The 27,072-nt window shown below is 44.4% G+C and overlaps 2 protein-coding genes across 3 annotated transcripts in view; both read right to left on the bottom strand.

Moving 5' to 3' along the window:
* Positions 1 to 4,589: 4,589 nt before the first annotated feature.
* The window catches only part of EFHD1 (EF-hand domain family member D1), a 42,282-nt gene continuing 19,799 nt past the window's right edge, over positions 4,590 to 27,072 (bottom strand). Inside the window, exons 2-5 of one of the 2 annotated variants that reach the window (XM_037850305.1) lie at positions 25,405 to 25,552; positions 16,840 to 16,974; positions 5,633 to 5,771; positions 4,590 to 5,240 (exon numbers count right to left, since the gene is read on the bottom strand). In XM_037850305.1, coding sequence (XP_037706233.1) covers positions 5,637 to 5,771; positions 16,840 to 16,974; positions 25,405 to 25,552 — 418 coding nt within the window. In that variant the 3' untranslated portion in view covers positions 4,590 to 5,240; positions 5,633 to 5,636. Of the gene's footprint in view, positions 5,772 to 16,839; positions 16,975 to 25,404; positions 25,553 to 27,072 lie in introns of both variants that reach the window. The other variant, XM_037850303.1, reaches the window with a different exon arrangement.
* LOC119544765 (actin-related protein 2/3 complex subunit 2-like) lies at positions 8,269 to 9,610 on the bottom strand. Its single transcript, XM_037850302.1, has one exon. The coding sequence runs from the start codon at positions 9,476 to 9,478 to the stop codon at positions 8,576 to 8,578; it is 903 nt and encodes a 300-aa protein (XP_037706230.1). The 5' UTR covers positions 9,479 to 9,610; the 3' UTR covers positions 8,269 to 8,575.

Genomic DNA, 27,072 nt, shown 5'->3' with positions numbered 1-27,072 from the left:
GAGATTTGCCAGCAGTGGCAACCCTGCCAAAGGGTCACAGAGAATGGGGCCAGGGAAACAGCCATTGATCTGGTATCTAGAAATGTCTGCAGGGCAGAGAGAACGGAGGGTTAGGAAGAATGGGTGGTGAGAAAGTGAAGATACAGAATATCAAGCAGGACAAAGGGGAAGATGGAATGGTTAGTAGAAGGGCAATGGCCACTCAAATTGGTACCCTTAGAAGAAGGCTTAGTAGAATGCTTAGTAGCAAGCCTGAAAGTCAAAGAAAAAACGTACAAGACAACACCTGAAAATATCACACCAGAGAGCTGGGCAAACAGCAAGGAGACGCTGTTCAGATAATTATGAAACAGATTCATTTTTACATTTGAGAGACATTTTTAATTATAAAAACACTTTCATATTTTCAACCTTGTTCTCATTCCCAACCTCCAGATGTATACAACTAAATCACACACACACAAAAAAAGCCTTGGAAATATGGCAACGTGTCCTTTCACATTGTGGTGTGCCCCAAAATGTTACTTCAATTTCTCGTGAATCTTTTGCATTTTTAGGGCTTCATGTTCTTGCTGTCCCAGAGGGTTCCCAAATACATGCTCAACTGTTCTTCTCTCCTTCTCACCTTCTCTCGGTCAGATTCCCCTCCCTGTTTTATGAACTGGTGCAGCAGTAGCGGTGGTAGTGGAGACAGCAGCACTGGTGGATCTTCCAAAACAACAATATGTCTTGGAGTCCTCCATATTTTTTTTATTGTGGTGGCCATACATATGACATAAAAATTACCATTTTTAAGTGTACAATTCAGTAGCATTACTTACTTTTACAGTGTTGTGCTACCATCACCACCCTCCATTACTAAAACTTTTTCATCACCCCAAACTCTGTACCCATGAAGAAATAACCCCAATTTCCCTCCAGCCCCTGGTAATCTCTTCTCTGCTTTCTGTCCCCATGAATTTGGTTATTCTAGATATTTCATATAAGTGTAATCATACAATATTTGTCCTTTTGTGTCTGGCTTATTTCATTTAGCATAAGGTTTTCAAGATTCATTCATGTTGTTGTATGTATCAGAACTTCATTTCTATTTATGGCTGAATAGTATTCCATTATATGGAGGTACTGCACCACGTTTTGTTTATCCATTCATCTTTCGATGACATTTGGGCTGTTTGCACCTTTTGACTATTGTGCACATTGTCTTTAATGACTGTGTAGTGGGTTTCCTTTAAGTGAATGCATCATAACATACTTAACCAATTCCCTGCTGATCAACTACCAGATTGTTTCCAGCATTTTGCTCTTACAAACGAATATATATACACATATTTGTTCATTTTTACATTTACCTATAGGATAAATTTTCAGAAGTAAAATTCCTGGGTCAAAGCTCCTGAGAGCAATGGACACCTGCTTTGCTTTCATGACCATCCTACATCTGTAATACTTTCCTATGTCTGGTGTAAATAAGAATCTTAGTGGGAAGCAGAACCCCTTTTCCCTTCACAGAAGTCAAAAAGTCCAGATACTACTCCTTCCAACCCCCCACATGTAGCATCAGCACGTGGCTGAGCTCAGCTTCAGCCTCTGAATCTGGAGTAAGAGACCTTATGTGGCAGGACCCCACAGAGTATTCGTCAGCCACCCCTGGCTGGACTCCCACACCTGCTTTTGGCTGTGGTCCCTGCCTCTTCTCTTAGCCAACCTCACTCCCTCCCCCAACCCTGCTGGTGATTCTGTGAGCTCCCCAATGTGTTTTCATTCAATTCCTTTTCTGCTGAAATCAGTCCAGCTTAGATTCTGTTCCTTGCAATTGAGAACCCTGATTGAGTCTGTAGTAGTCACCCTCCAAGATGGCTTCCGGTGATTCTCGCCAAAAGGCGGACCTGTGTAACCAACAGGATACTGGGGGAATGGCAGCATGGCTTCTGAAGCAGTTCTTAAAAAAGACATTGGGACCTCCCCCTCTCTCTCTTGGATCACTCACTCTGGGGTAAGCCACTGCCAAATCATGAGGACACTCAAGCAAACCTACAGACAGGTTCACATGGCATGTGACTGAGGCCTCCTGCCAATGGCCGGCACCAACTTGAGAGCATTGGAAGAGCATCCTCCAGTGCCGGTCAAGCTTTCAGAGGACAACATCCCCAGCTGACATCTTGACAGCAGCTTCATGAGACACCCTGAGTCAGAACCATCCTGCTGAACTGCTTTCCAATTCCTGATCCTCAGAAACTGAGATAATAAATGGTGACTGTTGTTTTAAGTCACCAAGTTGTGGGTGATTTGCTATGCAACCATAAATAACTAATACAGATATAATTGTTGTGATAGCTACCAACGGCTCTTTAAAGAGATAACAGCAAGGTACATGCCCACCAAAAGGACACAGCAGATTGCCAAAAGTGAGTGGTTTTGGAAAGAAGGGGGGCAGGGATACTGACCCCTGCTAAGTCCCAGCCTCAGCACCTCCCTGTGTTGTAGGATCCTAAGTCAGCCCCCTACACCACTGCCACCACCACAGGCCCCAGAGGACTGTCGTTCCTCTACACTCAGCCTGGGGTGGGCAAGGATGTGGCCTGGTGGACAGTTGGGTCAGGAAGGAGAAATGGGAACAGGGACAAGGCCAGAGGTGTCGGGTCATACCCGGCCCAGAGGGCTCAGTGGCTGCTGACTGCAAAGGGTGGGACAAGTGAGCAGGATCAGCTGAAATTATCCTGGGCTGGTTGGGAAAGGATCTCAAAAAGAGCAGAGAAGCTGGGTGAGTGGGCATCTGCACTTGGGGCTAAGGCAGCAGCCAGGGCCACTTTCAACAGAGCAAGCATGACGGACAGCTGCTACCTTTTAAAGGTGGAGCTCTGAGCATTCCTGGATCAGCCTGGAGATTGACTTGTGAGACCCAGGCCTCTGGAGGGGTCAAAGTTGTAATAGTGAAGAGCGGAGGATTGAGGGGGGCCCCATATGTCCTGAGCACTAAATATGTGCCAGGCACAAAACCTGCCAGGTATGTAACACCATCCCCATTTTACGGGTGGGGAAAATGAGGCTCGGGAGGCTAAGTTACTTGCCCAGTGTCTGACTCCAAATCCTAGCACATCATGCAGCTTCCAGATCAGAGGCAAACTGGTTTGTTTGTTTTCCCTGCTGTTCAAAGGAGGGCCTCTTGGGCGTGGACGCATCACTCTGGCAGTGAGAAAGAATGTCCCCTTACTTTCAGAGCTGTCCACCCAGACTCTATGTCAGGATGCTTAGATCCGTCTTCCTTTCTCTGCTCCCCCAACAAACCTGGAAAGTCTTTGAGAAACAAACGTGGAAGGGGTGCCTGGTCCATGCCAGGCAGTACGCTAGGCTGATGCCAGTGGGTAAGGCAGAGTTTATAGGCCAAAGAAGGGCGCAGAGAAGCAAAGAGAAGGAGGCTTTATAATGCCGAGAGGATTACAGTAGATGAAGACTCTGGGTGGAATGGGAACCCTGAGAAAGGGCACCTCACCTAGCCAGGTGGCCTCCAGAAAGCTTCCTGAAGATAATCTCTGAGCCTGGCCATAGACAGTGAGTAGTAGTTGCCAGTGGAAGGGCAGGAAGGAGTGCCAGGTAGGAGAGGCAGTGTGTGCAAAAGCCTGGAGGTGTAACACTTTCCAGGAACTGCTAGCCTTACACACACCTGGAGCGAACAGTTTCAGAGGAACGAGGGAAGGAAGGAGGAGCAGGAGATAGGGCAAGGGAGGTGAACAGGGGTCAGAGCCAGAAATTGAAGGAGAGATGATTATAGCTACAGGGTGGACAATGAGGACAAAACGAGGGCAGAGAAACCAGTTAGAAGACCACAGTAGACTAAGCAAGAACCAATGACAGCTGAGCCACGGCAGGGTCATGGAGACGGAGGATGGGGACTGGGGGTGAGAGGTGTGGAGGGAGAAACAGCTGCAGGACTTCGTGTCCAGGAGGGTACAAAGTCCTGCCCCTCGCCTTGGTAGTTACGTCGCCCAGTATTTGTCCTTTCTTGCCTTAAGCTCTTTTGTGCCACATTTTCTATCATTTGCAATCAAGAGTGTAGGCCTTACCTGGGCCTACTGGCCCAATTTGGGACTGGTACAGCCGATGGGTTTGGGAGGCAATTGCTGTATTGTCTCCATTTTCTTTTCTCTTCCAAGTCCTGATGGGGGCAGAGGTCAGAAGGTGACCTGAGCTGGAAAAACAATGCCCGAGAATCTTAAATCTCAGGACTTGGGTTGGTGCAGAAAAAGAATGTTCCATCCTGGGGCACTAAGGATGTTTTCTTAGAACAGTAGTCTCATCCTGGTTCCCCAAATGCCCTGGATTATGTCGGGGGTGGGGGTCATTGACCTTCATCAGAGTGTCAAAGGGATCCAGGAAACAAAGGACACTAAGCCTCTGATTTTACTTGCAGCTGAAAGCACTGTCCCTGATGGGGAGGGGAGAGCAGCTGTGACATCCTCCCCTCTAGTTACCATTTCTAATCGTGCCACAGGAACCCTTGGATGCAACAGACGCTCTGGGTTCGACTCGGTCCCTCTAAAAACTCTTCTCTCCCTCCATTCAAAGACTAGAAGCACACTGATGTGATGACAAAGTCCATTTGCACAGTTTATTTAACTAGAAACAGCTGTAAGGAGAAATGCAGATGTTTTCTATATTACAAAGGCAGCAGTTACAAAAGAGAAGTAATAAATATTACATTTAGGAATATATATATATATATTTTTAAATATAGTAAACCCCTGGTGTTTTTGAGCAATCCCAAAGTATAAACATTTGTGGTGCGGCTAAGAACAGCTTCATCTCACGACTTTGGAGCATATGTTGGAAAGTGGCCAAATGATGAGGATGGTCACAAATTTGGGGAGTTGTCACTAGGGAATGTCAGAGGTCTACTGTAATATAATTTGCATACAGTCAGAGCTGAACAGGATTTCTACTCATTAATATTATAATTATTCTTTCATTCTTACAATTAAGTACCATGGTATTTAAAAGAGGAAAAAAGGCTGAAATGGGAAAATATGAATAGAGGGGAGGGAGAGGGGCAACCCCTGGGGAGGGCGGAGGGCAAAGGAGGAAGGTGGAGGGGAAGGAACAGAACTTCCCATCCCTTTTCTATTTTCTTCCCACTTAAGGGTCACCCTTGTTGGCAGGGGATGGGTAGTGGTCCACTTTGGTGAAAGGAGAGAAGATGCCAGAGCAAGCAGTCAAATCAGGCCAAGAAGGAGAACAGTAAACTGGATGGGAAACAAAAGAGAATGAAACATTAAAATCACAGCCCACCACGGACCGTGCTGTCTACCGGGGAGACCGTGAAAGCAAGAAGCATCTGTACAGATGCAGACAACACACTGCCCTTTGACGTGGAATGGGAAAGGGACAAGGGAAAAGCAAAGGTTGCCAAGAAGAGGCAAGCGAGCTCTGGCTACTCGAGAAGGACAGAGACACAAAGGCAGAAGAGGGGAGTGGAGACACATGGGCCAGCTCAGGACCCTCCAGGAGCGGCTCCCACTGGGGTGGGCGGCCCCTAACATCCCAACGAGGCTGTCTAGAGAGGGCACTGGACGGTGGGTGCGAGGCTCGGCCGGGGCGACGGTGAGGCCCGGCTGTGGTCGCCGGTCAAGGTCACCTGGCTAGGTACTGAAAGCCGCCTTGAGCTCCCGGAAGGCTGCCCGGCGGTGCCTCCTCTCCTCCTCCTCTCGCTTCCGCTCGTCTTGCTCAGCCTTTAACTCGGCTTCAAACTTACTGGCAGATGACAAGGCTTGCACCTGCAGAGAAATGGCACAGAGACCAGGGAGTGAGAGAGTGGAAGAGAAGCTTGGGAGAAGCCCACACCTCAGAACTCAGGAATGTGGGGGGCTGGAGAAGGAGGGGACAGGACAGGATCCCTCCCCCACCCCACCCCACCCCCAGCCAATATTCCTTTCTATTATCCCTCAGAAGGTATCACCGTGTGTTGCTGTGTTACCCTTCTCCTGCCTGGCAGGTTATTGTTGAACATCCCAGGTGTGTTTTATTCTCCTAGCGCTCCCCTAACAATGTACCTTAAACTGGGTAGCTTAAAACTGGGTAGTCTCACCGTCCTGAAGGCTATAAGTTCCAATCACGGTGGCAGTGTTCCTTAGTTTATGGAATACTCAATCTCTGCCTTCTCTGCAGTCACCTACTGACTGCATGAAAATTTCATTAGATTAGGACCCACACTAACCCACTTTGGCCTCATCTTAACTAACAACATCCTCAGATCCTCCTTCCAATATAGGATCACATCTGCAGGACTGGGGGTTAGGATTTCAACAGGTCTTTTGGGGGAACACAACTCAACCCATTACATGATGTATTACCCACTTCTAACTTCCTTTAATTTCACAATAATATTGTTTAGTTCCAGGGAATAAGCAAAGCAAAACAAAACGAAATCACTTTGCTTGCATTTTGATTGGGACCACATCAATCTGCAAACTTAAGCCTCTACCAGAGAGATACATTTACAATGTACAGTTTTCCCTGAATACTTCGGTTTTTATTCAATACAGCTTTTATAATGCCCAGTAAATTTTTCACTCTCTCAACTGGTCATTCTAAACTTGCTTCACACATTCCTGTTGGTATTACGAATGGGATCTGGTGCCATTCATTTTTTTAAAAATCTAATTTGTCTCCAATAATGCCACATCTAAAAAGTCCATCTTAAAATCTTCTATTCTAGTACTGATTCTTATTTTCTCCATGTATTAACAATTTGGAAAATTTTCCAAATGCCACATTGTGGGGTGTGCATTATTTTAACAAAGACTGCTAAATTACTCTCCGAAGTGGCTATTCCAATTTACATCCCCACCACCGGGGGGGTGAAAGTACTCACTTCCCAGCAGCCTCGCCAGTAATAATCATGAACCTTTTCCCTTTTTGCCAATCTGATGGGCAAAAAAAATTGGCACCTTGTTTTATTTCCTCTTCAGTGAATTACCAGTTTGTATACTTTGCCCATTTTCCTATTCAGCTATTGGTTTGGTTTGGTTTTGAATTTGCAGTTATTTATATAAGCAGGGTATTAGTCCCTTGATACATACTTTTCAGTTACTTCTCCCAGTCTTATGCTTCTCTTTTAACTTTTATGTTATCTTGGGTCATACAAATAATTTCAAATTAGATATGATCAAATTTATCAGCCATTTCCTTTCTGGTTTTTGCATTTTGTGTCAAGGTTAAGAAAGTCTTCTATACCCGAAGGTTCTCTATCAATTTCCTCTATTTTCTTGTAATACTTTCATGGTTTTGTTTCCACACTTGGCTTGTTTAAGCCCAATGGGAATTTATTTGAAGTGAGGGGCACAAAATAGGAACTTGGCTTCATTTTCCTAAGTGGATAGCCATTATCTCAGCACCTTTTATTGAACAGTCCATTTTTCCACTGATTTGAAAGCTATCTTTTTCATATACTAATTCCCCACATGAAGGAGATAAGTTTCTATATTTTCTATCCTCTTCCACTGACTGACTTATTTCAGCACACACACTTTATTATTTAATATCCCTGCTTTATAGAATGCCTGGACATTTATAAGGAAAGTAAATATTTTTTATTATATCAAGGAAGCATTTTTTTTTCTCATTTTAAAATGTGTGATCATGAATGGGTATTAAACTTCAAATGCCTTTGAGACATCTAATTGCAATTACTTTTTTATTTGATTTACTTATGATAGGAACATATTTTAAGACTTTTCTTAGCAGCTTTATCAGAAATCCCCTTAAACGTTATAATTGCACTCCATTTCTTAATGTTTTAAGATTCTTACAGCTATATTCATGAGATCGATAAAAAAATTTCTTCTGCCATGTTATTTTTATCATAACTCCTTCAGGGAATGAATGTGACACATTCTTTTTCAATATGTTTTTTGAATTATTCTTATAAGATTGAAAATCAAGAGAAGAATTAATCCCTAAATTCATTAATGCTTATGTCTTTTTGTGGGGGCTGGGTCAGTACTCAACTTTCTAAATGTCTTTATAATCATCACATTTTCTACCTCTCATCTCCACTTTCGTAGAAAAGCATTCCTTTCATTGAGTTTGTAATGATTTTATATTAATGTATATAATATACAATAATATAACATTCATCATTTTTTTTTTTTTTTTAAGATAGAAAGATTTCTTTATTAACAACCCCAACCATATTTCTTTAGATACAGGAGTTTTGAACTCAAATACTTAGGAGAAAAGTTAAGATTGCATTATCCTGCAACTCATTACCAGTAACATATTGCAATGCAAAACAGCTCGGGAAAGAGGGTGGAAGAGAAGGGGAGAGGGAAGATAAAGAAAAAATTAAGTTGATCAAGTGGAATTATTCTTTGTTTTTTGTTTTTTAATTCTTGGGAACTATGAAGTCCTTGCAAGCACAGCTCGTTTCTGCAGATTATTTTCCAAATGTGTACAAAATGGAACCAAAATGGAGAATCCCTTAAGAACCTGAAGAGGTGCAACATTAAAAGCTACGATGATCCAGTAGCAAGTGCTCCAGCCTTCAGCTGCCAGCCACTTCTCCTTCTGTGCCCAAGAGTTAGCGGGACGAAAATGTCTTCCCCGTGATTGTTTTCATTTCCTTTTTGTCAGCATCCGGGCGTGCACGGTTCAGCACCTTAAGGAAGTCAGATGTTTTTGCCCGCACACGTGTGTGAATATAGGCCTTAGAGCACCTGATGTGGTAGTGCAGGTAGTCCCGAAACGTGTGGATCAGGTTGATGGTGTTGTCTCGGGCACTGGCACTGGTGTGGCAAGGGAACAGCACAAAGGTAATATAGCCAATGTTGTCGCCCACAGCAGCATCTGTGTCTTTGAGCTCCAGAGGCGGTTCCCTGTGGCTGAAGAGGACCTGTGGGGCTGTGTGGCTGGCTCTGCGTCCTTCTTTGAACTCCTGCATAAACACCTTTCCAATGACCACATCGTCGTCGTCTTTGAACACCGTGCTGAAGACTACTGTGGCTCTGTCCTTTTTGGACTCAACATACATGGTCTCATCATCCCTATAATGGATAACTGCCCTGTTCTCTCCTTCCTTGCCCTCTTCTTGGAATTGGAAGTATTTCTCAAAGACAGAGGCAAAACAATTTCGTTTCAACATGCCAGCCTGATGCACAATTGAATCCTTGGATGCAGGGAGATTTTCAAGGTCATACAGCAAAGAGACATTATATCCTGATTCTGGATTTACCAAGAAACTCCCGTACACCCTCTTTAATAACTCGTCAGCACCATGTGCCTTTAGTTCCTTGTAGAATTTCAAAGAAATGCTGACCATCACTTTTGTTTTGTCTCCATTAGGATTTGAAATATGATAGAGGACCCTATCAAAATCTGCAAATGTTAGTTCTACTGCTTCTGGTTTGTTTCCGGCGGCTGCGTTCTCGAACTTGAGAGCAAGCGTCTCCTCGATGATGCGGTTGTTCACCTCCAGCAGGATCATGGCGGCGGCTGCCCCGGGCAGGGGAAGGAGAAACGAGGGTGGGTAAGGGAGGAAACGACAGAGGGAACGGCCCTGCTGCCCCCTGAGAAGGAGGGCTGGGTGGGATAGGAGGTAAGGGAGAGGGGGAGAGAGAGCAGGATGAGGGGAAAGGGAAGACCCGCGCGCTGACCCGCACACGCACTCACTGTCTCATCATTATTTTTTAATTATCCATGTCCCTTTGTCCATCACTTCTCAAATGTTTTTCATTTCTCTATTATTAATCTTCAATGTTTAGGGGGTGTCTCTTTAGTCTGTCCTCTGGTTGTTTCATTCCCTTCTTACTGTGTTGTAGCTGAGATTCACAATCTCACACAACGCTCTTTCTACAGTCCATCCTGATTTTCATTTGGTTATGTTCTCTGGCAGCACAATGGGGGTTCAAGCATCTCAATGAACAATCACAATATCCATTTTCCAAATTCTCCCCATACCTCACATGGGGTCTGTTTAGGAAGACAAGATACCTCTGGGAATAGTAACAGGATGTCTTATGCTCTTACTCTTGCTGAATCAGAATCCCTGGGGGAACGGCCTGGGAAATGCTATCCAAACTTCCCAAGTGTTTCTGAGGCACACAAGCCCCTGCCCTGGCCTCACAGCTTCCCACCACCACCGGTTCCAGGAGTCCTCAGCTCAGGTTTCCTCCATCCCTCCACTGCCTGCCGCCATGCCGAGGCTGGATTTAATTGCCTAGGGTACTGCCCGGCCCACACTCTCCCCTTCTCACCCTCTGGCTCCAGGCTGAAATCCTAAACTCTGACGGACTCCTTCTCCAGCTCTTGCACCTCTTCTCAACTTGCCCCCCAATAATCGTGCTTCACCTCTTTACCAGGGGCTCGAGCTCCTATTCTCTGATGTGTTGGTCTCACCCTGGTTACCTTCCAATCCATCAAGGACCCCCGGCCAATCCTAAACACCTGCCACAATGCCTGAGCCTCCCAGGGACTGCATGTCTGCCTAACACACTGCACCCCACCCCCACCCCCACCCCCACCCTTGGATCAAGGATTTCGTCCATTCCTGCTTCTGGGCTGAAAGCTCGTTTTCGTTTTCTGTTTTTTTAGAAGACTCCTAAGCAAGATGTCTGGATCCACTGGGACACCAGGACTTCCGGTTGGGGCTGGGCTTTCCACGGCGCCCGGCCTTCCTCCCCTCCTCTCTCTCCCTCCATCGTCCTCCAGGCAGCTGCCCCCCTCCCCAGGACCCTGCCCCTTGTCCTACCTTATTTAGAAAAACCAGAGAAATACAGAACCTCAATAATGGGCTCCTCTCCCACCTATCCAATCCCTTCCCCCTCTCTGCGTTTCAGCAGGTGCTGAAGCCCAGGGGTGCTCCATGCTGGCAGGTACACTACCTGCTCACAAGCCAGCTGTTAAATTTTCAGGAATTTTGTGAACTGGTTGTAAATATAGCCAATATTAAATCAAATAAATTAACAAGTAAATAAATTATATTAAAACAAAAGGAATAAATGCTCACAACCCATCACTTCCTAATTATTTTACTACATTTTACTCTTCTCTCTACTCTAGGGATTACCTGTATCTACTGGCTCTGTAGGTGGACATCCTGTATGAAGGAATGTCTTCAGAAGTCCACGTTCAGTGGCTCCCCATTGGTAGTTTGGAATCGACCTTGGTGGGAATATTTACACCATAGAAACCAGCAAGTGCTACAAATTAGGGTTTGATTTATTGTTGTTTGGATCGTCTAGACTTGAGCAAGTGATGTAGAAAATGCTAAAGAGGCAGATTAAATTTAAAAGTCTGTGGTGTCTGTAGCCTTTACCTTGTGCAAGTAGCTCCAAAATATTGAGAAAATATTCTTCCAGTATTTGAAAACTATTATCGAATTCAGCAAAGAAGTTGCTTATGTCGTTGAGAATGAGTGAAGTTCACATATATGTCATTTCACTTTTGTCTTACAAGATTGGCTTAAAAAAAAGATCAAACCAACCTCCAGATTGGACCTACACTCTTGTCAATTGTAATCATAGGATGGCTACCGAGAAGAACCCAGGAAAAATCAAGGAAAGCATTCTTTGAGAATCAATTGGCTATATGGAATCTATAATAAAAGTAGGTATATTTTATTATTTGTAAATCATGTGCTACATTTCCTTTATATCAGTAAAATTTATTAAAAAGACATATGCATGTATAAATATGTGTGTGTATGTATTTGTAGTATATATGTGTAATATATATACATCCTTTTTTTGGAAAGCCAGTTGCTAACATTTACCAACAAACCACTACCTAAGCCTCAATTTCCTTATCTGCAAAATGGGACAACACCTACTTCCAGCGTGTTTGCATGAGCATTAGATAAAACATGAATGTGGACCATCATCAACACTCACATGTTTGTAAACATCACCCCCTTTCCTGACCAAGTGGGGGAAGAGGCCCTCGCAATCTCTTCACTTTCGGTCTTTCTTTTCCATTCTAAGTCCACCTCTCCTCGATTCCATGACTTCCAAGACCCTATTCCATCAGTCATGCCTCTTTCTTTATTCCTGGAGTCTCCCTCTCTCTGGACCATCTTCCTATGGCCTAAAAAAATGCCGGCATCTTCTCCAGGATTAAAAAATGGAAATCAACCCAAACATTCCTTCCTGACCCCAGCCACCATCCATCCCCACCTGTGCCCAGCCTCCTCTGCCAATCTGCTTTTTTTTCTGTTTCTGTTTTTTTTGGTTTGTTTGTTTTATTTTTTGTTTTTGTTTTCTTTTGTTCTTTCTGCCAATCTTCTAGACACAGAAGTCAGCACATGGGCTCTTCCTCCCCAGTTCCCACTCACCTCTCATTCTATTGCAATCTGGCTTACAAGTCAGCCCCACTGTGAACCCGGACTCTCAAAATCTCCACTGACCCATTTGCTGGACCCGAGACTTCTGCTTAGGCCCTGTCTGATTTAACCTCTTCTGGAAACTGCTCCTCTCCTCCAAAATAGCATTTTCTCCCCTGGGATTCCTTGTTCCTCTGATTATTCCTTATTCTCCTGAGGCCCTAAATACTAGCCTTCCCCAGGGCCCAGTCAACATCATGTTTACCATTGGTCAATCTCATCTTATTCTAGGGCTTCAATTCGTATCTTATGAAGATAGCTGCTGTGGTCTGCCTTGTTGGGTGCCCTGAAGCATCCATTTCCTCCCTCCTTCCCTATTAAAACCTTCCCCAGAACTTAGAGCAAGGGTTTGGGGAGTACTGAATGCACCCCTGAGGAGAGAGCCTGATCTACACAATGATATTCCAGCCCCTTGTCAGTGGATGTTTCAGAATGGATAGGTGTGAGGATTATTCTGTTACCTTTAGTATCTAGTACCCCACCTTCCCTACTAGCAGAATTACAGCTGGGCACATGGATTCCCCAGAATAAAGGCTTTCTGTAGCTTCCCCTACAGCCAAGTCATGTTATCTGTGCTTGCAACTGACAACAACCTCCCAAATCTATCGCCATGCCTTAATCTTTCCTGAGGCATGCTGTCCACTGGCCACCTCCACTTGGGTGTCCTGATGTCACCTCAGACTTAACCTGGTTTATAACCTTTCCCCTCAATCACCCCCCTTCTAGGGGCCTGTCTTGATTAAACTATAATCAACCCCTCTCCCCCTTCAATCAAGCAGTCATAAATACAGATAGTTCTAGAAGGTTCTCAATTCATCCCCACCTCCTCCCAAGCCCCTTTGTCATTATCCTCAATTGACCTATAATTTTCCAGCCTCCCTGACTCCAAACTCTCCCCAGACAACTCTATCCCCATAATGCCCCCTACTAATCTGGTTATCAGGACCCCTGCTCAAAGCCCCCAGAGGAAGAGTTCCCCAACACCTGCAGCTGTGGAGCTTTTTCAACTACACATTACCTGGACCTCACACTGGAGAAATACCAGCTAGATCTAGGTGGGCCAAGGAGGCTGGTCTGCAGGTGCTTCTGGTGCACCTTCCCAAGGAAGACCTCCCCACCAGGGTCCAGCAGGACTCCCCACAGTCCTGGGGCAGCTGGAGCTCCCTGGCCTACTGCCTCCAGCGTGGATGGGGTCACTGTCCTCAGCGTGCCACAAGAAGGTCACCCGCCACATGCACCATGGCCTGGCGAGGGGGGCAGGGCGCTGGTCCAATTCCTTGGTCTTCCTATTTTCAACTTGGCTTCCATTCCCAGCCACATCCCCCCGCCCCACTCCCTCACGCGTCCTAACCACATTGGGACACCTCATCGGCCTCCAAAGACCTCAGGGCCTTTGCTCTCGCTGTTCCCACAATAGGAACGCCTTCCCAAGGTGATTACAAGGCGAATCCCCATTCATCTCTGAACATCTGTAGCATATGTCAGCTCATTTATGGCCCTTTCCCAAATTCGAGTGGTGATGGCCTTCATTCATCATTCAGGCAAATGTTTACTGAGGGCCATTATATGCCAGGCGCTATAATTACAAAGATAACACACCTACCCTGCATTTGAGTCTGGGTGAGGAGGGGAGGCAGACACATTAACTGAACACGTTGAAAAAATATGTGGCTATTGTTTTCATCCTTTTTTTCTAATTATAAAAAATCTTCATGTATTATAAAGCGTTGCAAAAAATATAAAATTAAGTTCCCCAGACATAACTATTACTAAGAAGTTAATATATAATTCTCAAGTTTGAGTGAGTAGTATTTAACAAAATTGGGGTTCATACATATGGTTTCGTCCGCACAGACCCACAACTGCACCTCATTCTTTAATGGCTGCAGATGTTCTGATGTGTGGACGAAGCACTGGGGGCCCAATTCCCTGAAAACGGAAGTTTGGGTTGTTTCTTTGGAGGCTGATGAGGTGTCCCAATGCGGTTAGGGTGCGTGAGGGAGTGGGGCTGGGGATGCGCCTGGGAATGGAAGCCAAGATGAAAATAGGAAGACCGAGGAATTGGACCAGTGCCCCGGCCCCCTTCGCAATTACCAACCACGCAGTATGAAAATCCATGTCCAAACATCTACGTGCATTTGCGTGAATGCTTTTGAAGGATGAAATCCCAAAGGTGGAATTCTGGAGCTGAAGGATGTGAAATGTAACAAACTACTCTCTAAAAAGATTGGGTCAATCTACACTCATACCAAGAGGGTCCAAGAGGGCCTTCAACAGAGAAATCATAATCCCACCTCCCCTGGCAATTGAGGTTTGGACCCTCCCAGCATGGATGATCAGGGAAAGCGGTCAAGGAGGCGGCTCTTCCCCGTGGGTCCTCCAGAATGAGGGGCGGGGTCTAGGAAGAAGCATGTGGGTGGGGCATCCCAGGCAGAGGAAAGGACAGGTGTGGAAAGGCGTAGTGGCATTTGAAGGAGGATGCGGGGGTGGACGGGGTAAGGCTGGCGCAGGGCTCCGAGCCAGGTTGTTTCAGGTCTTGAACACCAAGAGGCTCCCCTAGATTCACAGACTTCAACGGGAGCCTTTATCCCCCTGTATGCAGCACTAAAAAATGTGTCCTCCTAATCTTGGGTCTTGTAATGGGTTCAACTGCATCCCGCAAAGATATGTTCAAGTTCTAAGCCACAGTCCCTGTGACTGTGCCCCTTTTGGAAAGCCTTATTTAGTCCTTAGAGACATAATTGAGTTAATTGAGGTCACACTGAATTGGTCCAGTATGACTGCTGTGTTTATAAGAAGAGGAGAGGAGACTCAGAGAAGGGAAGAGAACACCATGTGAAGACTGAGAGTCACGGGGCAAAGCCGTCCATGAGAAGATGGAGCAGAGACTGGCACGATGCTACCAAGGAATGCCCGGGGCCCCCTGCGGCTGGGAAGAGGCAACGAAGGAAGGGCTTGTCCCAGAACCGTAGGAGAAGGGCCCACCTGGAGTTCGGATTTCCGGCCTCCAGAACAGTAAGAAAATGCATTGCTGTTGTTTTAAGCCACCTAGTTTGTAGCCCTTTGCTACAGCAGCCCTGGGAAAGAAAGCAGGTCCCAGTAAGTAATATAATAGACATGCCAGGCCCAGGACCCTTCCCAGGGCAGCACAAGAGATCTGCAAGTATGGACTGAATCGATGCACAGACACCGTGACAGACCCAGCTCTGCCCGAACGGACCGTTGCTCTGGGAGTTTGCTTTCTCCACCAGGCCACGGGCACAGCCCCTTGGGGAGTATATCTCCATGGCGTAATGTGGTGCCCGGCACAAAGCAGGGCATTTGATCAAGGTTTGGTGAATCTATTTTAAATCACCGAGGAAGGGCCAGGCCACCTTCAGGGTTGGACACTTGACACTGGTGTTCAAGGCACAGCCAGTGGTTGGACTGTCCCTGAGACTGTCAGATGAAAGGCACCAGGGACTCAGGAAGAAGCGTCCACCACGGCTCACAGCTTATGCACCAGGAGAAAGCGAGTGGGATCTGCCTCCAAGCAGCATCGCAGAACAGTGAGGATGGATCCCTGCAGAGGGGCCTGAGCAGCCTGGGATATGTCACCAAGGACACCTTGTCTCTGAAATAAGCAAGAACTCCTGCCTGGAGTACACAGTGCTCACCAGGTGCAGGCACTTGCTAAACACTTTACATATGTTAATGCATTTAATCTTCTTGGCAACCCTATTATCATCCCCATCGTACAGATGGAGAAATTGAGGCAAGGGGTGACAAGGCAAGGCAAGGGATGACACAGTAAGTGGTGGAGGCAGGATCTGGACGCAGTCTGGCCCTGAGTTTGTGCTCCAACCCATTGTGCCCTACTGCTCTGGCTGGGTAGGGGATTTGGAGGACTCTGCTCAGCTCTCCTTCTGCAGGTGAGCTCTGTGGAGATGACAATGTCCGCGCCCAGCCAGGGGTGGGCTCTCAAGAAATGATGAATGCATGAGTAAATGCAAAGACCGAGAAAGTCTCTGGGAGCATGGGCTGGAGGTTCCTTCCCAACCACTAACTGCTGTCAGTGGAGCAGACTGTGTCCACTGGCCCTCCTCTGGCCCCATTACTTGTTTACAGCACAGGTGTTTACGGCACAGGTGCAGGCAGCTATTCGGGCAGCTCAACTGCAGTTTGGGGGAGAGAGGAAGCCTTCAGGAAAGGCTGGATCAAGAGCAGGTCTTAGAGTCCTGGACTGCAAACCCGTCTGAATCTGAAAACTGTATCGAATGGCTTTACCATTTGGTTTGGGTGTGAATTTTCAGAGGATGCAGACATACCCACAGACACAAATAATATTCAGATTACACACAGACACACAACACACTCATTGCCCTGCAGTTTACCCGACACACGGTCACGGGCTGCCGCACTGGGCAAGCCGATGACATGTCCTGCTGCATGAGCACCGGGTGGGCAGTGGGAAGGGAGTGAGAACCTACCTTGGCTTCAAAGAAGTTCTTGGCACCCTGAACGCCCTCGAGGGCGACATCAACCTCAGAGAGCTTCGCCAGCGCCATCAGCCCGCTGTCCTCCTGCAGGTCCCCCGCCGCGGCCTTCTGGAAAATGAGCAGGAACTGCCAGGAAAGAAAGCAGAGAAAGGCTGATAATTGTCAGAGCCTACCCCGTCCGGGAAGTTCCAGTAATTCACTCTGGGGGAAAAAAAACCCGAAAAAAAGGCAGGGGGAGGGGAGGGTACAACGGATTACTTCTCCCCTCAGATTGTCAAAAATGAACAGTCTACTTTTCACAAGGAAGTGGGGGCATGGGCACCTTCAAAGGTGGTGGATGGGGGTGTAGACGGATTCCAACTTTTGGGAGGGTACTTTGGAACTGTTTACCAAAAATATAATGCTATCCCCTTTCCTACCATTAATTCCATCACTGGGAATCCATCCCACAGAAACATTCACATGATAGTTTAAGAAGCATTATGTATTAAAGCAAAAAACTGGCAACAACCTTGTTTACAGTCATAAAAGAAAAATCAAATAGACCTGTATATACTATTCTTTATATCTAACTAAATTAACTTTTTCAATGTTTTTTTGAGGGGAACCATTTATATTTTTCTTATGTGTCTCAGTTTTGCATTAGATTGTTTCCCTTTCTTACTGTTTTCAAAGAAAACTGTAGAACCTGGCATGTTTCAAATTTGTTATCCATCATTTGCCTTTCCCTACCTCCCACCCCCACCCAGGAAATTTAAATTTTATTTAATTTCAATTTATTTACATATATTTGTTAGGCAAAAATAAGATGATCACTACAAGTTTTTTAAACATGAAAACATATTAGGACAAATCTCTGTGGAGGAAGCACAATGAAATACACATTTGAAGAAAATGAAGAAAATGTAAAATTAAAAGAAGAGGGTTCTTAAGCATGTTTTAGATAGATCTTAAGATCACTTGCCTTTTAATTTTGTTCATGGCAATTTCTGACTGAACTCCATCAATCTTTTCCTTCTCTCTCATGAGTGGTATGCTTAGAAAAACACTTTCTGTCAGCAAGGTTGCACAAATAATCACCTGCGTTTTTGGCCAGTATTTTTATGGTGTCCTTTTTTTTTTAATTTTTAATTTCGGGAATTTATTCTGATCTATTATCTTGTATTGTTGATCGTTAACCTCATTTTCTTCCAAATGTTAATTAGTAACATCACATCATTTATTAAATAATCCATCCTCTTCCTCCAGATTCAAAATATGACCTGAATGAATTAATCTTTGAGGCCAAATTTGTGCTAAGGCCACCACAGAATGAATGTTAAATAAACAAATAGGCCGTACTTAAAAGGTAAGTCCCCTTCTCCCTGTTGCCTGCACCCTCAGTCATTTTATGACTTTTTAGCTCTCTTCTTTAAAGAGTCTTTACAAATTTAATTGTCAAAAACTGCTTTCCAACTTCTATAATTTATTTTTCCATTTGGAACAAATATAAATTGATATATTCTAAGTCATCACAGAAGAGGGCTTCTCTAGGGTTGTAAGTCCAGGGTAGCCTTATGCGCTCACACGGAAATTTAAGGGTTTCAAGGCTTTTTTTTTTTTTTTTCCTTATTTCAGGGCCATCTCCCCTGAAAAAAAAAAAGTGGAGTGATAAGTTAAACAACTTCAACTGACTTTCCAAATTCCCACTTGGGTATCTCTTATGCCAAGACTTTTAGTCCCTGGAATGATAGTCTCAACCAGGACAACGAAAAGAACCACCAAACAGTGCTTTGCTAATAAGCCTTTCTTTCTATTTTTGGCTTCAGGGATCCTAATCCCACTATGGATGTTGCCAAAACAAAAACCAAGGGATGAAGCCAGATGCTCAAGAACTCGTAGTGCTGCTGCGGGAGGCTGACAAGGATGGCTCAGCTCCTCAGAAACACCCCACTCATGCCCCTGCAGCTTCAAACGCCGTCGCTAGAGGCCGCCAGAGACTCAGCTTGCGCCGGCCCACGGGGAGCACTGGAGCCGGAACACGGCTGCAAAGAAGTCTTGGCAAACAAGCCAGTTGAAAGTGGTGAGGCCCCAGAAGAGGTGGGATGGGACAGGAGGCCAGGAGAGGGGAGATGACTGTGGTCAGGCTCTCTTGGAAGAGATTTAAGCAAGGAGAGAAGGAACAGGCATACGTGTTTCTTAGACTCCCTACGCATCCTTAAACTATTTAGTTTCTGGAAGGCCCCAACCTCATGTCTCCATAAGGAACAAGAAGCCTCTCCTTACTGGGCCTCCTTGTGGGGAGCAGCTCAGAAAAGGAGGGTGTTAGGCCCAGGCTGAGCAACAACCTGACTTTGGGGGGAGCCTCTTCAACCCTTAGACTCAGTTTTGTTACATCCTAAGCAGAGAAGATAATGTGTGTTGTTTACAGAGGGGCTTTGTAAATTGGAAAATTTATGTACAATATTCTGGATGGGTCTTTTCCCCAGAGCTGTTTCTTCTAAACCCTTAGATCTGGTGCAGATCCAGCCTGCATGTACACGCTTTGCCAGCTCAGCCGATTGCCAAGAGCAGCCCTGCCATAACTTAGGGGTCCCCCCACCCCAGCCAGTTAGAGAAAAAAGAAAATCCAGCTCCACTTGAAAATGTTCAGCCTTCCGTAAAGCATGTAGACTTATACCCTTTTAATTTTATCAGTCACTAACCACCACTGAATGACAATTTCTCAACTACCCAGCCATTTAGCATTGTTTGTTTTCCTATTTATAGTCCACAAAGACTGGTATGTTGTAGAAAAATTGGAAAATGCCCTAGCTGTGACTATGAGGGAAGAGGTGGGGGAGGGAAAGAGAAGCAGAAAACAAAGAGACAGAGAGAGCAAACAAAGCTAAATAGTTATTTCATGTACAAGCTATCAAATGCTTCAGTTAATTTTAGGAAATGTTTAACTTTGTGGCTCTGGCTGGTTACCTAAACTTTTCCTGTGTTAGTTAGAACTCTGATGGCAAGTGACAGAAATAAACCTGCCGACTTAAGCAAAAAGGAGGCATGTGTTATATAGAAAGGATGGCTCCCTAAACCAAGAGCAGAAACGCTCCCAAATGGGAGGCAACATTTCCTCTCCATCTCTGCATTTGGTCCACCTGGTAAAAAACAGGCCACTCCACAGTGAGTTACTCTTCCAGGATCAGCCACCTGCAGAGCCAACTTGCAGTCCTTCAGCCCCAGTTTCAAGTCTCCAGGATAGAGAATCTGGTTGGCCCAGTCTGGCAGGGGTCCATTCATGTTCCACCAACCATGACCAGGCAGGTCACAACACAGGGACCCAGTAGGGAAGTATCCAAGAAACCCATTACCCTGACCTTTGTACAAATCACTGCATATCCAGCCCTGGAGTGATTCTGCTCTGGGAAGGCAAAATGGAATTAGTGAGACCTACAAGAAGGACAGATGAGGCTAGTAAGGCTTTGCTATCTGCCTCCAAAGAAGAATGAGGTGGGTAGTGCCTGGAATCCAACTCTAGACCACCCCGGAGATAAAACCGTTAACATTTGGTTCTGTCCTTACAGCCTCTTTCCATGTGTCTGTACACACACTTAAACACACGCATAAATCACAAATACAAACTGTCCTATTTTATATACAGCATGGTGATCTGCTTTTGGCCCTACTTTTTATGTGGTGCACACAGGTTCTCTGGTCATGGGACACTGTCACGTCATTTGTAATGGGTCCTGGTATGGCTTTTCTAAAATGTCCTTAATGTGAATGTATTATTTCCATAATTGGAAAATAAATGGCTTAAAAGGAAGGCCAGCTCCTTGTATGTTGGGGAAAAGCAGAAAAAATAGAGACACACCTTCTGGATCAAAGAGCTTTTATTTGGCTATGACTTGCTTTGTGAGTCAAACCGAAAGGAAAGAAAAGGAGCACAAACATTCATTGAGCAGCACTGAGTGCCAAGAACTGTGGAAAGAACCCAGAGGTGAGCAATTTTGTCCAACCAGCAACCCTTGTGGATGTGGTGATGGTGAGGCTGTAATTATGGTTCCTCATGGCACATGACCTAGACTAGCCAATCACAGTACCCTAAGTGCAGTGATTGGTTGGGAGGTGCACATGTGACTCCTGTACAGCCAATCAGAGGCCTTCTTCTGGGACCATAGGGACTCTGGGATAGGAAGTCCTCTATTCCCTGGATTGTTAAACTGGGGCTTTGTAAATCTGGAGTTGCTGGCAGCCATCTTGGCAGGGCCCATGGACAGAAGCCTGTGTGGACGGAGGGAATGAAGCAGACTGAAATAAAGACCCTGGATTACTTGTGCATTTTCTTTCTGTCACTTGCAGCCAAGAGTCCTAACAAGCACAGGTGCTTATTTCTCACACAAGTCCTGGAGAGGAAACTATTAAAACCCATATTTTAAAGACAGAAAAACTGAGGTTCAGAAGTTTGATAACTTGCTCAAATTACTCAGCTCTGTGTGGAAAACCAAAGTAAGACTGTAGACCCAGGCTCTTTCACTACATAAACACAGTGTCAGTCCCTTAGAAGCTTATAATACAAAGGGGAACCGGCAGAGTGAAAGTGAGGGTAAGGTGGGGTTGAAAACCAAAAAGAATTCTAGATCATTCTGGAGATTCACGAGCCTCTGATGTCCACCATCTGTGCGAAATGGCCAAACTATCAGCTAGCCAAAAGTTAATCAAGCATCTGGATTTGGGGAGAAATTAGTTCATGAGTAAACTGGGGAGGGGGAGGGTATTAGCTCGGTAGGTGACTTGCACAGACCTCTAAACACCCTCTCAATTGCTATTCCCCAAAAGTCACAACTTTGCCTCAGAAGCTTTCCCCAACATTTGCTCCTAAGGTTCACCAAGGCACAAGTTTTACCTTCTACACCCAAGGTGTACCAATATTGAATGCACAAATTATCCAAAGGAACTGAATGAGAAGCCAAGGAAAAGAATGAGAAGCAAGGGAGTCAGAGGGGTGACTGTGGAGAACACCATGGTGAGTGATGACAGGAGGCTGTGTGGTGTGGGGACCACAACCCAGGCTTAACCCTGAGTTGGCACCTGACCTTATGCAAGTCCCAACCTTTTTGGCCCACTAGCTGCTTAGCTCTGAAATGAGAGAGCTGGGCTAGATTATCCTGAGAGCTATGTCCAACACCGAGTTACTGTGAGCTCCCATACTATCTCCACATCTGCCAGTTTAGGAAAGGAAAACACAAAAGGCAATGGAATTGATTTGTGGGCAGCATCTTAAGAGTGAGAGGCAAGCCCAGATTCATCTCAACTGGGGAAAAGGTTCATGGTGCTGGATCAGCTGCAGAGATGCCCAGAAAGAGCATTAAACAGCCCTGTCTCACTTTCATAGAAGACTCATACTTGACCAAAGTTCTCACCTTCCAAAACCAGGGCACCAACGCTCCCCCATTTCTGGACTAACCAAGGTTAAACACCAGTCCACTCCACGCTCAGTTCCCAAGGGCCGCAGCTGAGACATGACTATGAAGAAAACTTTCAGTAAAACTCAAATACACAAGTCCATGAAATTCCCTTCCTGGTGGGACTGCATCCTTGCCATGGAAGAAACCAGATGGATTGGAGACTTTTTTGCCAAAACAACAACATCTTCATCACTGTGGTTCTCTACATGCACTCTTCCCAGGAAGCTCCCTGTACACAAAATTTTGTGCCTACAATTTCAGGGGTTCAAAAACCAAGAAAGTCCATTCCTGGACTGTTTAAGAGGGGAGGGAATCTATGGGCCCAGAGTAAGATCCTTAAAAGCTTACTTTGGAAAAAAAAAAAAAAAAAAAAAAAGCTTTAATATACAAAAAAAGCATAAAATTGATAAGAAGAGAGACTTCTGGGAAGATGGTGGAGGAAGGAGTTGAAGAGCTCTCTCCTCTTCCAGAAACAGCTATTGGACAGGCAGAGACTGTCTGAAACAACTGTTCTAGGGCTCTGGAGTCCAGAGGAGCAAGACGAAGAGAATGAGAAACTGTGGTGAAAAACTGTGAGCAACTCTTTCGGCCACGGCTCCTGGTACCCATCCATCACCCTCGAAGCAAGTAGCTCAGGGTCAGTCAGTCCCTTCCTGGCAGGCTGCTGTGGGCTGGGAGGGCCACAAGGTCCTCCTACCCAAGAACAGAGGGAGACATGGCCCAAAACTGATCCATCAATTGACTGGTGAATTTAGACTGCAGGGTCCCACTGCTTTAGCCTTTCCCAGACAAGTGCTGCTTCACCATTGTTTCCACCCACTTCAGAGGCAGAGGCAGCAAAGGGCTAAAAATACCCTGCCTTCTTAGGTCTGCAGGACATAGGTTGCCAAAGAGCACCATCTGCTGGGAAGGCCAAGAAACGCAGCCATGGGGAGCTGGGGGAAAAAAAGGCATTTGGGCGTCTTTCCTGACTCTCTCTCCAGGGTCCTTTGGAATTAGTTTGTGTTCCCTGTGTAGGTTCCTGGCCCTCTTTTGGCTGGGAAATATTGATGAGCCAAGTGTCAAAGAAGAGCCTTAACACAAACCCAATCAACAACAAAATCCGAGATAAGAGAGAAATCAACCTTCAGAATAATCTCATCAAAATAATGAGATGCCTAGTCATCAGCAAAAAATTACAAGCCATACTAAGAAACAGGAAGATATGGCCCAGTCAAAGGAACAAATTTAAGTCAGAGGAGATACAGAATTTGGTTCAACTAATCAAATATGTTCAGACAAATCTTCTAAATCAATTCAAGAAGATGAAGGAAATTATAGCTGAAGCAATAAAGTTATTAATAAGAAACTGGGTGAGCATAAAGAGGAATTTGAAAGCATGCAAAGAAAAATAACAGAACTTATTGGAATGAAAGGCACAGTAGATGAGATTAAAAATACACTAGAGGCATACAACAGCAGATTTGAACAGGCAAAAGAAAAGATCAGTGAGTTAGAAGATAGGACATCTGAAACTGAACAGACAAAAAGAACAGATAGGGAGAAGAATGGAAAACATCAAGTAGGGTCTCAGGCAATTGAATGACAGCAGGAAGTACGCAAACATATGCATCATGAGTGTCCCAGAAGAAGAGAAGGGAAAGGAGGCAGAAAAAATATCTTAGGAAATAATGATTGTAATAAATTTCTCAACTTTTATGAAAGACAAATATTCATGTACAAGAATGCAGGATACTCCAAACAGAATAAATCCAAATAGACCTACTCCAAGACACACACTAATCAGAATATCAACTGCCAAAAATAAGAGAGAATTCTGAAAGCAGCAAGAGAAAAGCAATTTGTTACGTACAAGGCATGCTTAATAAGACTAAATGCTGATTTCTCATCAGAAACCAAGGAAGCAAGAAGGCAGTGGTATGATATATTTAAGATACTGAAAGAGAAAATCTGCCAGTCAAGAATTTTTTATCTGGCAAAACTGTCCTTCACAAGGACCACAGAATGTTCTTCCATAAACTAGAACAAATGTTTGTTGTTATTATAAGGTGTTAATAATATGGTGGTATATGGGGGAAAAAAAATACCTAATGCAAACTTTGGGCTACAGTTAGTAACATTTTAATATTCTTCCATCAATTATAACAAAGTTACCACACCAATGCTAAGTGTCAATAATAGGGGCGAGGTTTTTATAATAATAAGGGGTCTGGGGTTTTTGTTTTTGGAGCAATGAAAATGTTCTAAAACTGATTGTGGTAATGAATACACAACTCTGTGATTATACTCAGAGCCACTGATTGTTACACATTGGATGGATTGTACGGTGTGTGAGTAAAACTGCTTTAAAAATGCATAAAATTATAAAACCAGCAAAATTTTGCAACCCTATGAATATTTTGTTGAACATCCGTCTAGATTTCTCTATACGTACAATTTTATTCAACTGGGGTTACACTACCCACACTGATTTTCTTTTTTTTTTTTTAATTAAATTCAGTTTTATTGAGATATATTCCCATACCATATAATCATCCATGGAGTACAATCACCTGTTCACAGTACCATCACATAGTTACGCATTCATCACCCCAATCTATTTTTGAACATTTTCCTTACACCAGAAAGAATAAGAATAAAAAATAAAAGTGAAAAAGAAGACCCAAATCATCCTCCCTATCCCACCCTATTTTTCATTTAGTTTTTGTCCCCATTTTTCTACTCATCCATCCATACACTGGATAAAGGGTGTTTGAGCCACAAGGTTTTAACAATCACACTGTCACCCATTGTAAGTTACATTGTTATACAGTCATCTTCAAGAGTCAAGGCTACTGGGTTGGAGTGTGCTAGTTTCAGGTATTTACTTCTAACTATTCCAATACATTAAAACCTAAAAACGCCCACACTGATTTTCAACCTGTTTACTAAGTATTTTCTCATGACAGCTCTCCTGTTCACTATCTCCTCAGAGACAAATTTTTTCAAGCAGAACTGCAGATTAAATTATCTGAAGAGCACTCTAGAGCACCCAAGCACATTTATGCTCCAGGGGACTGCAAATTTGAGGGTTTCTCAGTGCTGCCCTCCCTCAGGGGGCTCAGGCCCAGCAGGACGCAGGTACCTCCCGGAAGCTGAGTTTGCCATCGAAGTCCTCATCCACTTCCTTGATCATGCCCTTCAGGCCCAGGTGGGTCTGGGGGGCCCCCAGCTTCTCCATCATCAGCTTCAGCTCCATCAGGTCAATGTAGCCATCCCGTCCAGCATCATACCTGCAGGGACAAAAGAGAGGCACTGATGAGGGACAGCCACAGCCCAGGACATCAAAGCCACTTATCCTCCCATCATGTAATTCTTTTGGCCTCATCTATTGAGTGGGGAGGGGGTGTATGGGGAAAATGACTCAAATACTTCCTGCTTTGCATTGCCCACCCTGGTTCACCTCATTAGAAGGGACCCCTGTCTCTCGAAACACCTTTGGGTTTTGTATGACTCAACGTGGATCTTGTATGACACATTTGTTTACACATCTTGATTAGACTATAAGTTTCCCAAGGATGAAAAGCATGCCCACTGACACGACTGCAATTCAACACTGTGCTAGAAGTTCTAACTACAGCAATTAGACAAACAAAAAAGAAATAAAAGGCATCCAAATCAGAAAGGAAGAAGCAAAATTGCCACTACTTGCAGATGACATGATCCTGTATTTACAAAGTCCCAAAAAATCTACAACAAAGCTAGAGCGAATAAAAGAGTTCAGCAAAGTGGCAGGTACAAGATTAACACACAAAAATCAGTAGTGTTTCTAAACACTAATAATGAGTAGTCTGAGGAGGAAATCAAGAAAAAAAAATCCACTTACAATAGCAACTAAAAGAATCACATATCTAGGAATAAATTTGACCAAGGATGTAAAGGACTTGTACACTGAAAACTACAAAACATTGCTAAAAGAAATCAAAGACCTAAAAAAATGGAGGGACATTCTGTGTTCATGGATTGGAAGACTAAATATTGTTAAAAAGTCAATTCTACCCAAAATGAAATCCCAATCAAAATTCCAACAGCCTACTTTGCAGAAATGGAAAAGCCAATTGCTATATTTATTTGGAAGGATGAGGGGCCCTGAATAGCCAAAAACATCTTGGAAAAGAAAAATAAAGTTGGAGGACTCACACTGCCTGACTTTGAAGCATATTACAAAGCTACAGTCATCAAAACAGTATGGTACAGGCACAGGGATGGATATATATCAACCAATGGAATAGAATTGAGAGCTCAGAAATAGAGCCTCAGATCTATGGCCAACTGATTTTTGACAAGGCTGCCAAGTCCACTCAATTGGGAAAGAATAGTCTCTTCAATAAATGGTGATGGGAGAACTGGATATCCACATACAAAAGAATGAAAGAGGATCCTTATCTCACACTATATACAAAAATTAACTCAAAATGGATCAAAACCTAAATATAAGAGCCAGGACTGTAAAACTCCTAGAAGAAAATGTAGGAAAGCATCTTCAGGATCTAGTATTAGATGATGGATTTTTACACTTTATACTCAAAGCACAAGCAATGAAAGAAAAAGTAGATAAATGGGACCTCATCAAAATTAAAAACATTTGTGCATCAAAGGACTTTGTCACAAAAGTGTCACAACCTACTTGATGGGAGAAAATATTTGGAAACCACATATCTGATAATGGTTCAATACCTAGAATATATAAAGAAATCCTACAGCTCAACAATAAAAGACAGACAACCCAATTTAAAATGGGCAAAAGACTTGA

This window comes from Choloepus didactylus, chromosome 9 (assembly GCF_015220235.1).
Source record: "Choloepus didactylus isolate mChoDid1 chromosome 9, mChoDid1.pri, whole genome shotgun sequence".
NCBI lineage: Eukaryota > Metazoa > Chordata > Mammalia > Pilosa > Megalonychidae > Choloepus > Choloepus didactylus.
This window is presented reverse-complemented; position numbering and strand designations above follow the sequence as displayed.